At 36.7% G+C, this 17,044-nt stretch overlaps 2 protein-coding genes across 2 annotated transcripts in view; one reads left to right on the top strand and one right to left on the bottom strand.

Moving 5' to 3' along the window:
- The window catches only part of LOC134745206 (nuclear pore complex protein Nup160 homolog), an 83,580-nt gene extending 71,500 nt beyond the window's left edge, over positions 1–12,080 (top strand). Inside the window, exons 24-27 of the mRNA XM_063679203.1 lie at positions 1,277–1,358; positions 2,311–2,444; positions 8,258–8,467; positions 11,928–12,080. Of these exons, the coding sequence (XP_063535273.1) occupies positions 1,277–1,358; positions 2,311–2,444; positions 8,258–8,467; positions 11,928–12,032 (531 nt within the window). The 3' untranslated portion in view covers positions 12,033–12,080. The remainder of the gene's footprint in view (positions 1–1,276; positions 1,359–2,310; positions 2,445–8,257; positions 8,468–11,927) is intronic.
- Positions 12,074–16,998, bottom strand: LOC134745169 (peroxisomal membrane protein PMP34). Its single transcript, XM_063679155.1, has 3 exons — positions 16,681–16,998; positions 16,271–16,331; positions 12,074–16,187 (listed from the first exon to the last, which is right to left on the bottom strand). Exons 1-3 carry the CDS (start codon positions 16,744–16,746, stop codon positions 15,460–15,462), a joined length of 855 nt encoding a protein of 284 aa, XP_063535225.1. The 5' UTR covers positions 16,747–16,998; the 3' UTR covers positions 12,074–15,459.
- Between the last annotated feature and the right edge of the window lie 46 nt (positions 16,999–17,044).

Here is a 17,044-nt window from a genome sequence, read left to right as displayed (position 1 = left end):
AGCCTACAGTTTATTTTAATTATATTTATATACCTACTACGGTAAGATTGATAAGACAATGTAATTATGCCTCCGAATGAAATAAATACACTGTATCGCAAAACTAAGTGGCGAGACAGCTCATAATGCCATCTCTTTCACTCTTGGTTGGTCTTAACAAGGGTAAAGGAGATAGTATTAAGATCTCAGTCGCCAGCTGATATTGCGGCAAGTATAATAAGCACCCCACCCGCGTAGGTACCCTTCCCCGCGCACGCCCTTCTTGCTCAATTAAGTTTTATTTTGCCAGATAGTAAAAAAACCGTGGATCAAAATGACCCAAATTATGAATGATGTCTCAATGTGGTATTATAATATTGTAGACGTAAACTTAATAATATGAATTTTTTTTTTGTGGCAGATACAGGGTGTTAATTAGAAAAAAAATTTTTTTTAATAAAAGCGGTGGATGAATTTGACACAGATTTGTTTGAATAACATATATCAATGTTCTGTAAAGTACAACACTTCACTTACCGACTCTAATATTTTTTTAGGCGTTTTAGGATCAATATTATGTATTTATTAAATGCCATTATACCCGTGGATGAAAATGACACAAAATGCGTGTGTACGTCGGAAGCCACTTTGCCTTTACAGGGAAACAAAGAATTTCGTCTCTAATATTTTTTTTAGAGAATGCTGATTGAAAAAAGAAATACCTAAATTTCTACCTAAGCAAATACCTAGGATGACACAAAATATTATTTTTAGGTTTAGTATATGGTCTGGAAACTATATATAAAAAATAAGCAACATTAATATTCTTATAACCTCAGAAGTTATTGGTACAGGTCTATGAATTTCTCCGATGCAGCGTCGAATTTCCTCTTTTAAAGCATGAGTGGTTGTGGGCTTATTGGCATAGACTTTAGACTTTAAATAACCCCATAAAAAGAAGTCTAAAGGCGATCGCAAGATCTAGGGGGCCAATTCTGATCACCGAATCGAGAGATCACACGACTGGGAAATGTTCCATGCAGTAATTGCATCGTTTCTCGGGCTGTGTGGCAAGTGGCCCCGTCTTGTTGAAACTACATTGCTTCCACATCGATATTTTTACACCATTTTTACAAACCCTAAACATTCAGCTGTCAAATAGTTTTTTTTAGGGTTGCCAGCACTAAAATACAAAAATGGCGGCAAATTGAAATCTTGCGTCCTTTTTGGGACATCCTTTACATTAGTTACTGATTGTATCAATCAATGGATCTTTCCTAATACCTACCTATTCCAGGTGATCGGACCTGACGAGCTAGCAGCAGAACTCCGTGAAGAAGTTCCAGACTCCCTCGATCCCGTACAGCAGGCGTTGCTTGGTAAATATTTACTACATGTGGTGATTTTATGACCTATCAGTATGTAACAAAGGAAGATATTATTTACTACATGGTGGTGCCGATTTAAAAGTTACTAGGGATTGAATACCGGAATTATGTTCATACACATTAACTGGTTAAATATATGTTTTGTTGTTGCTATCTACAATAGAGCGGCGCACTGTCGGTGCTGCGTTTAGTATGATTGAGTAACGCGGATAAAGCGCATCGAAAGAGAATGTGATTTATTAATATAAGTCACTAGATAAGTTTTTTAATAGACAAATATGAAGCACAGAAGAGGCCTATCACATATACTTTTTAAAACTATATTTCCATAGACAACGTTTCCATTTATTGTCCAGGAAGATGTTGATACAATTCCCCGCCAGTCTGCCTGTGACCACGAACGTAACGTCACGTTCGAAACGTCAGGCCATAAATAAACGTAAGTTTTTACGCGATTAAGTCCCGTGTTAGTTTAAAATTATGGAAATATAGTTTTTAAAAGTATATGTGATAGGCCTCTTCTCCTCTCCTGCTAGACCACTTTGTTTCATATTTGTCTATTGCAAAACTAATCTAGTGACCTGTGTATAGTCAGCCACAGGAATAGCTAATGTTAGTTGGGTAAGACTTAACAACAAAATCGAATCAGTTTCACTTTGAACACCTTGTCTACTTAGCAACTCCTGCTGCTGACTGTTCGAAATCAAAAGACTGTCCGGACGCGTCTTACTACAGTCAACTACGCAACCATGTGTGCTGCTATTCAAATATGGAATGCAGGTATACATAGCAGGTTCAAAATCTTTTGACTCTATATAAAAAACGACATGATTCTTGACTTTTAAGTGTCCACCATGGGTTTTGTAACACTATGTGTTTCTGCACATTAGGGCCATAACTTTTAGTGGTCATAGTATTGAATCCCTTATTCATTCCTGTGTAGGAGGCGGAAACATCGATTTCGACGGGCTCTACCCGCACCTGAAAGACGCGAGTGCCGAAACTCTTATAAGCGTCACCAAGCGCGCTCTTAGCACCGACCAATTCCTGCCACGATGGTTCCTACAAGCTTACATGGTATTGTTATTTTATAAATTTTTCGAATTTTAACAATAGTCTATGCAATGATACAAGTACGTACGTACTGTAAAGGGGTTCGACCTAGCAGAGAGGATGTGGTAGATAATTAAACACACTTCGTTCATCTTCTTTATATTGTTATGTTTACGATTTTATTGTTTATTATTTTATTAAAGGAAATTCGCCTTGTTTTTTTTTTGGTTGACGTTAGGCGAATTTGCTGCTGTCAATGTCAAAAGTGTCATCTAGTTATGGCCAGTGGCAATTAACTATAAGAAAGTTCAGAAAACAAACCGGCCAAGTGCGAGTCGTACTCGCGCACGAAGGGTTCCGTACATTACGTTTTGTCAAATTAACAGCATAAAAAGTGTAAAAAGCCGGTTTATACAATTAATTATAAGTTTTTATTCGGTTGTGTGCTAATATTTTATCATATTAGTCAATAATTTGGAATATTTTGTGTAAAAACTTAAACTGTTACTATACGCTAGGGCTTGACAAAATGTTCATATGACTGTATCGATAACTTATCGGTATAATAAGTACAATATATATTTAACTATTTTTTTACATCATTAAGATATTAGCCTTTATAACCGAGTTAAAATAATAACGATTGTTATAATACCTTTTTTGAAGGTGCACATGTTTAGCGGTACATTTAAACTTCACTTTCCAACACAGTAGGTACTTACTTACATTTTAGCCACTTTTCACGACTTTGCCGCCAACACAAGGAAACACAAGACAGCGTATACTTGCACACAGCGTATACACACCCAATCCAACTTGTCAGTAGAAAAAGGCGCGAAATCAGGGGTGCGAAACTCCTAGCTTCGAGCAAACTTGGCTCTGTTCGGCTCAGCATTGCTCCGAGCAATTATTTGGGTTGTCACAACTTAACGTCCCTTTGCGTGTACGGTCGTGCACACAGTGGTCACAGATAAGATAATGATCTGAATTTTGACAACCCTAAATAGCCGAAAGGGATAGTGCCATATATTAGAAAGGGACATCATGATTCTACCCTGTCACCGCTGTGACCGCTGTCAAACTTCGGTTTTGTAAGAAGTCTCCTTTCTGTACGGTACTTACGGTAGTACTATTATTTATTCTGTGGCGAAATTCATATTTTCTGTTGTAAGTCAACTCTTTGCGCCTACTGTTAGCATGTGTTTGTGATAACGACGTTGCACCACACACACGCATACGACGAGAAACCTGCTTTAAAGCTGTAACGGTGCGGTGCGGTAGTATGTTACGGTTATTATCAACGCTTGCTTGTTTTTTTTTCATTAGACTTTACTTATCTTATACGGAGTTACATATAAATCTTTTCACATCACCAATCCGAAATAGTACATTGTGTCACAAGGGAGCAAAATGACATATTTGCGGCGAGGGCGTAAATTGAATCCTGAGCATAGTGAGGGATTCAAGTGTGTTACGTCCAAGATGGAAATAATTTTGCTACCATGTGACACATACTGCTTTTCACATCACCTGTGAGGTAATTATGATTTTTTTAAATATTTGAAAGGCAGTATGTATCACATGGTATCAAAATTATTTCCATCTTGGGCGTAACACACTTGAATCCCTCACTACGCTCAGGATTCTACTTTAGAATCCCTCGTGACTCTCGGGATTCTATTATAGAATTCTTCGGTTCGTTTAGGATTCAATGTACGCCCTCGCCGTAAATATGCCATTTTGCTCCCTCGTAACACAATCTACTATTTCACATCACCTATTCGGAAACTGGCTTTTTCTTCCCTGCTAGGAGGGATCAAAGTGGCACTTTTCTGTTTAAGGATATTTTATTGCCAGTATGAAATATTGACACAAAGAAATATAAAATTAGTATACATATAATCGACTACAATTTCTTTATAATCGATTACGTGCATACAAATATATAATATGAATATAGGCGCTAATAGGGTCTAATAATAGTAATAATTGAGACATTTTATTGTAATAAAAAAGAAACATTGAAAGAGTTGTCGATAAATCAGTCAAACACCGATAGATTATTAATATGTTGTAACTTGACATCACTAGTTTTGATCTCACATAGACAATTTACGCACACACTTGCATTTCATTTTTGGTCGCACTTTTAAAGCCTGACAGTTCTTTGTCATCCTAGTTCTGTGGGCATTCCTAAATAGGCAGTCATTGAGGTTAGCCGAATTGTTACGTAGCTAAAATATATGAAAATAATATAAAGATCAACGAGGTGTGTTTAATTATCTACCACATCCTCCCTGCTAGGTCGAACCCCTTTACGTACGTACGTAGTAAAATTCGGTTCACTTTGCTTGTTTCTCAATAAGATCACACAAGTCACAAGTGTTTTAAGGCCCTTATGTACAGTTAGGTACATACAATACTTTTTTCACCTCAGCAGCTCGAACAAGCCTACTTTCGTCACTCCCTGGAGTGAGGAAAGTGCCCTCACTCCAGGGAGTGAAACAATGTAGCTTTTTAATTTAGTGAAGGCCATGAACTTCATACTTTTATTACATTCTTTTTATGGTATGGTATGGTACGGTACAGTTCGGTACGGTACGGTCCGGTCCGGTCCCGTCCCGTATCGTATCGTATCGTATCGTATCGTACATATTATAATACTTTTTTTTTCTGTTTATTCTGTGTAATTCTAAATACATTTTAACCTTTAATATGTTCTCACTACTGAGGTGAAAAATTATGTGTGCAACACGAGAGCAAAGTTATTTTACATCTCGTCCGTCGTCTCGTACAGTCTTTCGCTTTCTCGGGACTCAAAATAAACACTCGCAAGAAAAACCAACTTTCCTCTCTTGTTGCACAAATAACTATTCTAGGACAGCGAATTATAGTTATTTGTTATACAAGGGTGCAAAGTTGTATTTTACCCGCGAGTGTAGAATTAAAACACGAGCAAGCGAAAGGATTCTACAGTTGAACCACGAGCGAAGCGAGTGGTTCTAAAATAGAATCCTGAGCTTAGCGAGTGTTTCAACACACGAGAAGTAAAATACATTTGCACCCGTGTGTAACACAAAACTTTTCACCTCACTATAGCGAGGAAAGTGCAACATCCACAGGCGTTAGATCATGTTCATCACTGGAATCACTAATTTTTTTACGATATTATAACAGAAAACTCTGGAAGTTGTGTATTTTTACGCGAGAAGTTTTGAAGTAAAAAAATTGTTGACAATGTTGACATTTCTAACGTATGAAATGTCAACGATGCGTTTTGAAATTGCATCGACTCAACTTGTGCGTTCAGAATTATATTTAACATCATTATAAAAAAACAAACGTTTCTTATGGAATTTTAAGGTTTATGACTTAAAATCATTAAATAAAGCTAAATTTGGTATTTTTTATTAGATTCTCAAACCATTTATTTAATGATAATTAATATCGAACGAACCATTATCATGAGCGTTTTACGTTTTGTTATCTGTCAAGCTACTTAAACACGCTCCATCCAAGGTCAAATTACTTTCCCTACTAGTGGATAAAACGCGTTTTTCCCCGCTGGTTTTGAAGGATAAAAGACAACTTCCCGACCTAGTGAGGGGAAAACATAATTTTAACATTTTTATGGTGGCGGGATAGGAGTCGCTTGCCTTCTGTACTATTTAAAAAAATCTAACTGACTTATATTTTTATAAAAAATTCAACCAACACAGAATGAAAGAATAGTTATACTCTTTCAATACCCCATAGCTATTTAACTGACAGATTACAATGAAGTAGATTTTTTATTAGTCATTTAATTCATGTCGTCAGTATGTCGGTCAATATATCAATGTTCAGATCAAGGTTTTATTCACGCTATGTACTTATTTATAGCATATAAAGTAGTAAGTAAATAGTCACGAGTCACGACAGCCAGTACACGCAACATCTGGTGAACCATCCAACTAAAAGTAGATCTAAGTAGTAAGATGATTCGTTGAGGGTTTCATATTTTCTTATTAAAATAAATCATAGTTTTAACATCATCCTTATTTATTAGTGCATGTTTACACTTACTAAGCTAAAGGCTAAACTGTCAGTTTAATCAAAGAGAAAAGTGTATAGAGCGTTATTGTCATTTGTCATAGTAAATTTACTGCCATCTTTAGACACAGGATTAAAACTAAAAATGAAAATGAATAAAAATCTAATATATATATATATACATAGTTACATGGATAAATGATTTTTGTTTTTTTTTAGAACGCCATATGACTTTGACCCATGTTTTTTCACTGATATGTGTTAAAATTGTTAAATATCAAACGGTGTCGCCAACGCCATCTACACGAGTATAGGGCAAAGGTATGGCGCCCTATATTAGAGTATAATTTTTTCTTGATTTCCAAAGCACGTTTTTTTCCTTAGACTTATTTATCTTATATGGAGTTACATACATATATCTTACATATATGCGCGCATTTAGAATGTAAGGATAAGATCCCCTTGCAAGGATAAGATTACTATACTAGTCTAACCCGTTCGTATAAAAATACCGCAAATCGATGTACAGGTTAGCCGTTTGGCACACACATACTAGAGGCCAAAACAAGATTTTTGACCCGCAGTTCCTAAAAAAATTTCGCTGCGGAGGGGAGTGTATTTTTTTTGCATGGAAAAAAATAATCCAAAACCTATGGTATGTGGTATCATACGAAAGGGCTTTTTGAGGCGACTCTAAAACTATATCACATCATTACATTTCGGGCATTTTTTTTTAAATTAAAACAAAAAGAATTTTCGAAACATACCAAGTTTGGGCTCCTCCAGACACGATATGGCAGATTTTTTTTTGTACATTATACCACAAATGATACGTGATATCCTCATGTCTAACTCCAAGAAAGCAATTTTGAAAATAATATCATTAACAATTTTTTTTTTTTTTTTTTAATCAAATAAATTATTTTTAAAATTGCTGTCTTGGGGTTAGATATCAAGATATCACGTATCATTTGTGGTATATTGTACAAAAAAAAATCAGCCATATCGTGTCTGGAGGAGCCCAAACTTGGTATGTTTCGAAAATTCTTTTTGTTTTAATTGAAAAAAAAAATGCCCGAAATGTAAGGATGTGATATATTTTTAGAATCCCCTCAAAAAGCCCTTTCGTATGATACCACACTCGATAGGTTTTGGAAAAAAAAATATTTTTTCCATACAAAAAAAATTATGTTTTACCACTCCCCCCGCAGCGGAATTTTTTTAGGAACTGCGGGTCAAAAATTTTGTTTTGGCCTCTAGTATGTGTGTGCCACCTGTACATCGATTTGCGGTATTCCTTTGAAATTGGGGTCGAGCGGCTTCCGCTATACGTAGGACCGCGACGGTGCCGCTTACATTTTTCGGGTTCAGAACAGTCTAGCAAACCAACTTATGAGTAAAAAAGGCCTGAAATTCAATATTTGTATAGACCCTTCGCGCCTACATTTTTCAAAGCCGCCTGACAAACTTGAATAAGTAGTATTTAGTCAAATATAAATGTAACATAACCTCTAGCTGCCTTATAAAAGGGTCTCCCATACCATTGTATTTCGAATCTTCATTTTTTTATTTTATTTGGGAAACAAACAGTCACATACAGATAAGTTTAAACTTGCAGATATACAATTAGACCTATAGTTCCATTAAATATAACATACTGATATTGATAACAAGTAGAAACAGGGCTTGTTCGGCACTGCCTATAAATAGGAAGATACTTTTACGATTTTGACAAATAAAAATAGCATTTGTCTCGCCAAGTTTTGGTTCGTGAGCGGCTAGAAAATAAAGTTGTGCGTTATCAGGACCGCGACGGCGCCGGCTGCGTCCGCGCGTTGCTCAGCGGCGGGCGCGCGCTCGAGGCGGGCCGCGCGTGCGCGGGCGTGCTGCGCGCGGCGCTGCTGGGGCTGGACGCGCATGCGCCGCCGCGCGCCGCGCCGCTCGCCGCCGTCGACGCGCTGCGCGCAGAGCTGCAGCCGCACGCGACACGGAACCCGACACAGGAGTATGCTGAGGTATGTTGTTTACGCACCTCGTACTAGTTTACTTTACCTTTATCTAGTTTGCGTCGGGAACAGCGACATCTTTGAGGTAATTTGGACAACAAACTAAAGCTTGTAAACATACTACATATCGGCTTGAACAGATACCTATACTTGTAACGTACCTACTTGCGTGCTGCAGATAATGCAAAAGAGAAGACATTTTAGACACTATAAAGATTCAGAAACTTGACGCAAACAGTACTTTGCGTCATGTATTGCGAAATGACAAATACAGGTTGTATTTGTAAGGTACAGCTGATAATACAGGAGAAAATCCAAGGCAATCGAAAACGTGAAAGAAGATGGGGTCTCGTAGCTGAAAAACCTGAGGTGCTGGTTCAAGGTGAGCGCCAGATCGCTGTTTTGAGCTGCAGCGTCAAAAGTAAAAATTGTCCTAATGATAGCCAACCTCGGGCAGGAGAGACGGCACCGAAAGAAGATGCTTAATTTCTTTCTATTTTTAGTTATTTTCAAGAAATATTCGATTTAAGCCACGGTTTTTAGGGTTCCGTACCTCAAAAGGAAAAAACGGAACCCTTATAGGATCACTCGTGCGTCTGTCTGTCTGTCCGTCTGTCACAGACTATTTTCTCCGAAACTACTGGACCAATTAAGATGAAATTTGGTACACATATGTAAGTTTGTGACCCAAAGCACAGATTATATAATAGTTCTTACGAACAGATACTTATCTCTCAAAGAAAACGCAAATACCTACCATTTTGATACCTACACAAAAATACAATGGAGTGACCTTCAACGCGCCGCTTCCCGCACCGCGCGCACCGGGACAATTCTAGGGTTGCCGACGCTACTTTCAAATACTTAGGTGTCTTAGGTAGATATCTAGCTATAAATGTGTCGTAAAAACATTACCTACATCTTTAAAACAATTTAATAGTACGTAGCTACGTAGCTTGTAACTATCGTAAAAATAATAACAGTACGTGTAAGTACCTATATTGAAAATGTCTACTTACTTTTCCTCATCCGTCGAAAGAGGAAAAAACTATATTTTTATTTGTTTTGTTGTTTCTGCATCCATCCACACTACAAGCCGTGTTATTTGTTCGTGACGAAGACATTTCTTTGGCATAGCGCGCGGTGACGTGCGTGCGTGAGCGCTTGTGGCAACCAACTGGCTAGCTTGAGTCCCGCCGGCGGGAAGCGAGTCGTAGGTATAAGGCTACGCGCGCACTGCGGACTTCTACCGTGCGTTTTTTTTCCGCAAAATCTGTGAAGTATGCAACCTCCATGAAGTGCGCGCACTGCGAAAAATAATCTGTATGCGGATTAAAATCTGTGGTTTGCTGCAGATTGGTTGCGGTGCGGCGCCGCACGAATTTTCTGCATCCTATGGACTATTGAATAAATCCGCGCACTGCGGAATAAAATCCGTGCGGACACCGGCCGGCAGCCATCCAGTGAGAAAATTTAAAAATAAAGTTTGTCAATTTATATCGTGTTACATATCAAATGAAAGAGCTCATTGTGAGAATCTCAAATATATATATTTTATAATTTTAAGATAAATAGTTTAGGAGTTATTCAAGAAAATAGGCAAAAAATGACCATTCCCCCCCTTTATCTCCGAAACTACTGGGTCAAAAATTTTGAAAAAATACACAAAATAGATCAATAAAAATCACCGGAAAACCTATTGGAAATGTGCAGTCAAGCGTGAGTCGGACTTAATTACTTACTTTTTGATCCGACCGTTTTTAAAGACATTTCACATAAAAAATACACTGTTTAAATTGTGTAATGTACGGAACCCTTGGAACGCGAGTCCGACTCGCACTTGGCCGGTTTTTTTGTATCAAATTTCGGTTACTACCTACAGCAGAGCGGTGTCTCTCGACACAAGTGTTATAACACAAAATAAACTTTTTTTTTTTCAATTTACTTTAGGCCCTGCTGATAAACTACTCCAAAATAGTCTAGCATATTTGTACTTGTTACAGCTATAACTTATAAGTGCCACCCCACACTAGCGTCTTTTGAGCGTATTTGTCTAGTCAGCGCTATGGAAAATGGCGTCGCTGCGCTAACGTTCCGTCGAGAAGCAGCAATAGAGTTGACTAGACGCCGAATAAAATATTGTAGCCCAATATTTTTTGTGGTAACTAGATTTTCAGGTAAAATTTTGGAGCATACCAGGGGTATTAAAAATTGTGGCTACAAATTTTTTTTGCTATAACAACAAATACTAAAAACCGGCCAAGAGCGAGTCGGACTCGCGCACGAAGGGTTCCGTACCATTACGAAAAAAAACAGCAAAAAAAATCACGTTTGTTGTATGGGAGCCCCATTTAAATATTTATATTATTCTGTTTTTAGTATTTGTTGTTATAGCGGCAACAGAAATACGTCATCTGTGAAAATTTCAACTGTCTAGCTATCACGGTTCATGAGATACAGCCTGGTGACAGACAGACGGACGGACAGACGGACAGCGGAGTCTTAGTAATAGGGTCCCGTTTTTACCCTTTGGGTACGGAACCCTAAAAACAGACTAAATTTAATATTTAAGTGGACCTCCCATACAACAAACGGGGTTATTCCCACTAGTTACCACCAAGTTGTTACCAGTAGTAACTACTGGGAATTATTTTTCCCAGTAGTTAGTTACCAGTGGTAAAAGGTGGGTTTTTTTTCCCAGTAGTTACCACCAAAATTTAGTTCAATATTAAATAATAAAAGCAGTATAAATAATATAGTATAGTAAGTCGATTAGTGTTTCAGTAAACTGCCCTAAAAGTGATCAAAAATATTTAAACAGTTTAACCGGTTAAGTGCTAAAACTACGGCACAAACGTGACTTTTTGACGTTTCTTTGCGTAATAATATTCTTAGTGCGCGAGTCGATTGGTCGATCGAGTGGCCGATTTTTTAAAGAACGTGTTTATAATGTCTCTCCTTTATCGTTTCTTGTTCCGTCTCCATGGCATTTTGTTACCAAATACTCTTCAGGATTAGGTTCGCCAATTTTTGAATTAAAGTCGCCGATAATGATTATGTGCTGCATGTTTAAGCGCCTTTTTGATTGAGTCATAGAACCTTGTTATTTCGTTGTCGTCTGCCGATGTGGTTGGAGCGTAGACTTGAATTATATCAATTTGTAGGAGGGTTTCGGTCGTAATCTCCCTCGATGAGCTGCCGCCCCTGCCGGCGTGTTTTTGTTCTTGAGAATGGGTTGCTAGTTGCCATTCGTCTGACGAGTCTTGCTGTAACGACGTAGGCGTGGGTATTACAGGCAGGACTGAAAAAGTTTAGTATGCCTGGTTTGACCAGGAGGAACTTTTTGTACCTCTCCTAAAATATGTTACAAAAAAATACAATGAAACGATAATTAAACAAATGGTGATTTTTCACTCCATGTCATTACAATTATCCTGCCCAATCTAAAAAACATATTTGTTTATTTCAGATGTACGACGAGTTGAACGGCTTGGTAAAGGAGTACACAGACACACTAGTGAGGACATCAGAAGATATGAAACTGGCGCATCTCAACTATTCGACTGTTAACTAGATCTAAGTAAATCACTCCTAATATAAATAAAACGCATGAAGTTCAGAATGCATATTATTTTAATGTCATGTAGCCTTCAACTTAACAACCACCAACCTTCACCTTAAAAATAAATTATGAACACCCTGAAATTAAATATAATTTTACAAAAATATAATATAGTTGGTCAAGCAAATTTAACAAATGTAGGCGCGAAGAGATGTCGTCCCATAGAAAGTTTGAATTTCGCGCCTTTTTCTACTGACAAGATTTGCTTGACCAACTATAATATATAATATGCAAGCACTTTACAATTGTCACTTTTCAGACAACAAAACAAGTACATTATTCGACATAATGCCCAAATACAGGCCTATTGTGTCCGACTGAAGTTTCGGTTTTGGCATAAAAATCATGTTTCGGCCTCAGGTTCAGTTGCGTCCAAAAAACTGCCTAACCTTCCGGCCGCGCCGAAACTGTATTCGGTAGTGTCCAGCCGAAGTTTCTGTTTCGGCATAAAAACATGACGTATCGGCCGAAATCAGAGCGAAACCGAACCATCGGTTTCGGAATATAAACCAGTTTCGGATTCTAATACTATTAATTTAGATGAATAATGTCATGGAATTATTATTGGAAGAGGCATGCGGTACTGTATCACGTTTTAGCATTTGCGAGTAGGTACACGATACACAACCTGCACCTTAGACTAAAACACTTAGTAGGTACCTATTTGCTGTAGATACATTGACATTGAAAATTATGTACACGAAACTATTGTCATAAAAGCTAAAATACAGTAGTCGAATATTTTCAAGGACATATTATGCCACGTTTTGTGTTTAATCAACATATTTAACTTTACTAAGTTGCGTTTACTATTCGGTTTATTAACGCATACTTAAATATGGACACGACTCACTCGTTATAGGCACTTATCGTCGTAAGTAGGTTTATTACACGCTCCAGCACAAACCCATATCTAGTTTGGAACTTTTGATTTGAGCTAATAAACAATCAATTTTATAGTTTAGTTATGTTATTACACTGATGCGGATCTTCACGCCGTTCCGAGCGTGACAGCGCTACGCACGCTAAGCACGTATGTCCTGCACACCGAAGCGGTGAAATTAGAGATAGATTTGTGTATGTTTGATTTCTCTTTTATTTAATTCCATATATCATATTCTTCTATTTCAGCTTACCGTGGGACTTACTTAGTCAATCTGTGTGAATGTCCTATGATATTTATTTATTTATTGTTTCGGAAGATTGTGGGTCACTTCTGGATGAGATTAGCTCAGGACCATACTTTTTAGTATAAAAAAATAAGACAAAAAATCCATTGTAAAAATGCACCCTTAGGGTCTCCTTACATATGTCGACGAGGAATTGGAAAATGCCGATAGAAAAAAACCTTTTTAATACAGTTGCTCAAAAAGTGCTACTTTTCGTGGCTGTTTAGCGTGCGGAAAGTTGGTTTTCGCGAACTAGTGCTTTTTACTTTCAAATTTTTTTAAATTTTTACTTGTTCCAATTCATGACTACTTATTGATGAGTGTTAATATTAGTTTCCTTTAAACGTCGTAATCAACATAAAAACCTATTGTTAATGTAAGAATAGGAAAAATATGCATATTTCATATTTTATTACTTACCTCTTCATCATTATAAGTATTATTTTTTACACGTTTATTTTTTAATGTTGAAAAACCGTTCTTAATAAGTTGTCTGAATGGAACGGAATGCCTGTCAAAGAAGAGGTGTATTTTCTTACTGCAAGAATGTTTTAAGTTTCCAAAGGCAACATTAGATATTGTTTTTATAAATATACGATACACTAATAATCGTAAATAACGATATTTAGGTAATAATAGTACAATGTTTTAATATTTACAATTGTTTCTGTCTTATAGAACATGCATTTGAAAAAGAAACTTTCATTGAAGTGGGTTCAATAATAATAACAATAGTTATTTGTTATACAAGGGTGCAAAGTTGTATTTTACCCGCGAGTGTTTTAACACACGAGAAGTAAAATACATTTGCACCCGTGTGTAACACAAAACTTTTCCCCTCACTATAGCGAGGAAAGTGCAACATCCACACGCGTTAGATCATCTTCATCAACTGGAATCACTCATTTTTTTACGATATAATAACAAAAAACTCTGGAAATTCTTTTACGTGGGAAGTTATTAAGTAAAAATTTTGTTGACAATGTTGACATTTCTGACGTATGAAATGTCAATGATGCGTTTTGAAATTGCATCGACTTAACTTGTGCGTTCAGAATTACATTTAACATGATTATTAAAATCAAACGTTTATTATGGAATTTTAAGGTTTATGAATTAAAATCATTAAATATGGCTAAATCTGGTATTTTTTATTAGATTCTCAAACCATTTATTTAATGATAATTAATATCGAACGAACCATTATTATGAGCGTTTTACGTTTTGTTATCTGTCAAGCTACTTAAACACGCTCCATCCAAGGTCAAATTACTTTCCCCACTAGTGGATAAAATGCGTTTTTCCCCGCTTGTTTTAAAGGATAAAAGACGGCTTTCCGAGCTAGTGAGGGGAAAAATCTATTCTAGTCGAATAAAAGCTAGAAGAAAAACACCTCTTCATAATGTCAATGATGTCATAGAATTAATAATATAAAAGTTCCGAATTCCATTCCTTACCTGTTGCTTTTCTTATTTTTTCGCAACTGTATTAAAAAACGTCGTTCGATACACGTGCGGAAATGTCATTCTTCACTCTTCACTCGTCCCGAGTTTTGCCACTCGCCTACGGCTCGTGCTCGCGCTACATATCTCGGGTCTCGGTGCTCGTGAAGTCATGACATACTTTCCGCACTAGCATCGAAATGTACTATTATGTCCTGCGCAATAAGAGCGAACGAGGCGTGACATTTCTTAATATTTATTATTGTAAACAATATATATATATATATATGTTTTTTAATAGTACTTGAAATAAATTACAATATTCATAAATTAAAAAATTGTTCTTATCATTTCAAGGGCAACATAACCACTTATTTTTTGGGTGTGGAAAGTGTTAATTCTTATAAATACGTTTAGTAAGCTTTGTAAGATCTATTTTCGTTTTTAGATGTGGATAAGTAGAAAGTTATATAATTCAGCAGGTCTATAATGGCTGCGCTTTTATCATGTCATCATATGTGAGCAAGATTGTTAAAAAATCTTAATTGACTATTTAAAATAGTTTAAGTTAAAGCAAGGAACATAATACTGTACCTATAAACACCAAAATATATTACCTTTATGAATTTAGCGTTCTTAGACAAAAGGTACCACTTTTGAAAACAAAAAGGGAGGCCTTTGCCTAGCAGTGAGACACAAGGCTCATAAATAATAATAACATTTAAAACTATCACCAAATTACCATTTACATCTGAGCAATTAAGTTGCTTAGCTGTGTTTAGCTCTCACTCTCATTATGCTAAACACTAACTTCACAAGCTTCTCGTAAATAAGAAACATCAATGCAGCTGTCATTACTGTTTGTAGTAATTTAGCTTCAAGACCACGGAACATGAGCCATGGGTTTGATTTTACATCTTTGAACAGAGGCTTCATGCTTGTTCCGGAGCGCAGCCTCATCTGCACCAGTTGCAGAGGGTATGTGACTGTTGTTGCAATGGCTTTAGCAAACGCACCCACCAGGAAAGCAGCGTAATAGCTCTTGAAATGCCCAGTTGACACAAGGTGCCTTTTCAAGGCCTCATACACCATGAACTGAATGGCCGGGTTTGAGACCAACAACAATGAAGGAACAGTACCTGACCACAGACCTTTCACTCCTTCTTTCTTAAAGAGTGTGATCAGACCTTCAAATAAGCTGTTGTAAGTATTATTTTCCAACTTCATTCTTGTATTTACAACCCATAGGGGTGAAGTAATAAGTACATTGATACTACCTGCTGTAATCCCATACATTAGATCTTGTATTGCTGACGAGTTTGTAGATGCAGTTCTACGCAAAGCATGGAATGTGTAGAAATATACAAAATTGGAAATAGAAAGAGACTGCAGTACGGGTGCTAGTCCTCTGTACAAAGAATCAATACCTTCCTCATTTGCGAGTTTTATGAGTAGTTCCCATGAAGAAGAACCTTGATACTTATTGGAGTCTTCAACTGCAAACAAATGGAAATCAAATATTTACAAGATCAATAAACAACAAACCCATGCATGTTGTTGACAGAAACTATATAAATACCTTGTAACCTTGACCTCAGTGTATCTAGTGGGTAAAATGCAGCCATACTTGCAACACTTCCCTGAAACAAATAATACATTCAAGTATGAATACATTGATTGATTACCTAAATACTGTCTTCTGTAATGTCAAAACCTGTTATCTGATATACTATATGTAAACCGAAAAGTCAACAAGTATTACATTATCATTTGTAAATGTGGTTAGGTATCTTGTGATAACTGCCTAAGGTACCTTCTTATTTGGAAAGCCACAAACACGTAATATACATACTTAATATCTTTTTTTTTTGAAATATCAATACACGTTTGTTACAGAGATTAGAATAAACATTATTACTAATTAAATAATAATCTTTTCAATGCATAGCAAAGATCAACTGTTTTGTATGAATAAACAGGTGTTCTTACCGTAGCCCCAGCCAGGGCATGCACGAGGGTCTCATAGCTGAGTAGAGAAGGATTTGGAGGTGCCATTTTTTGTATTATAGGGCTTCAGTTTACAATTATTTCATTGCATTTCCCGATTTTATCACAACCATGTATTGTAGTATTCAGTGCAAGAGCACTAGCATTACAGCCACTGTTTCCTGAGGTTTGGATAGCGCAAACACTGATAATAATAATTTGCGTTATTTTAGCTGCAACGTCTGCTCACACGCACGTCATACACACAATACGTAGTGATTATAAATATTATGCTCTTTGCACACAATCCAGTCCTAGTCAATTCGATGAGATGAGATTAGGTAGGTATGACATTGACAGCTTTTTT

Source organism: Cydia strobilella, chromosome 11 (assembly GCF_947568885.1).
Source record: "Cydia strobilella chromosome 11, ilCydStro3.1, whole genome shotgun sequence".
NCBI classification, from domain to species: domain Eukaryota; kingdom Metazoa; phylum Arthropoda; class Insecta; order Lepidoptera; family Tortricidae; genus Cydia; species Cydia strobilella.
Note: the sequence above shows the minus strand (reverse complement) of the source record. Positions and strands in the feature narration are given on the sequence as shown.

Coding starts and splice junctions, on each gene's coding strand:
- LOC134745169 (XM_063679155.1), bottom strand. CDS start 16,746: ATGGCACCTCCAAATCCTTCTCTACTCAGCTATGAGACCCTCGTGCAT. Junction 16,332..16,680: donor ATGCCCTGGCTGGGGCTACG/GTAAGAACACCT, acceptor TATTTGTTTCAG/GGAAGTGTTGCAAGTATGGC. Junction 16,188..16,270: donor ACTGAGGTCAAGGTTACAAG/GTATTTATATAG, acceptor ATTTGTTTGCAG/TTGAAGACTCCAATAAGTAT.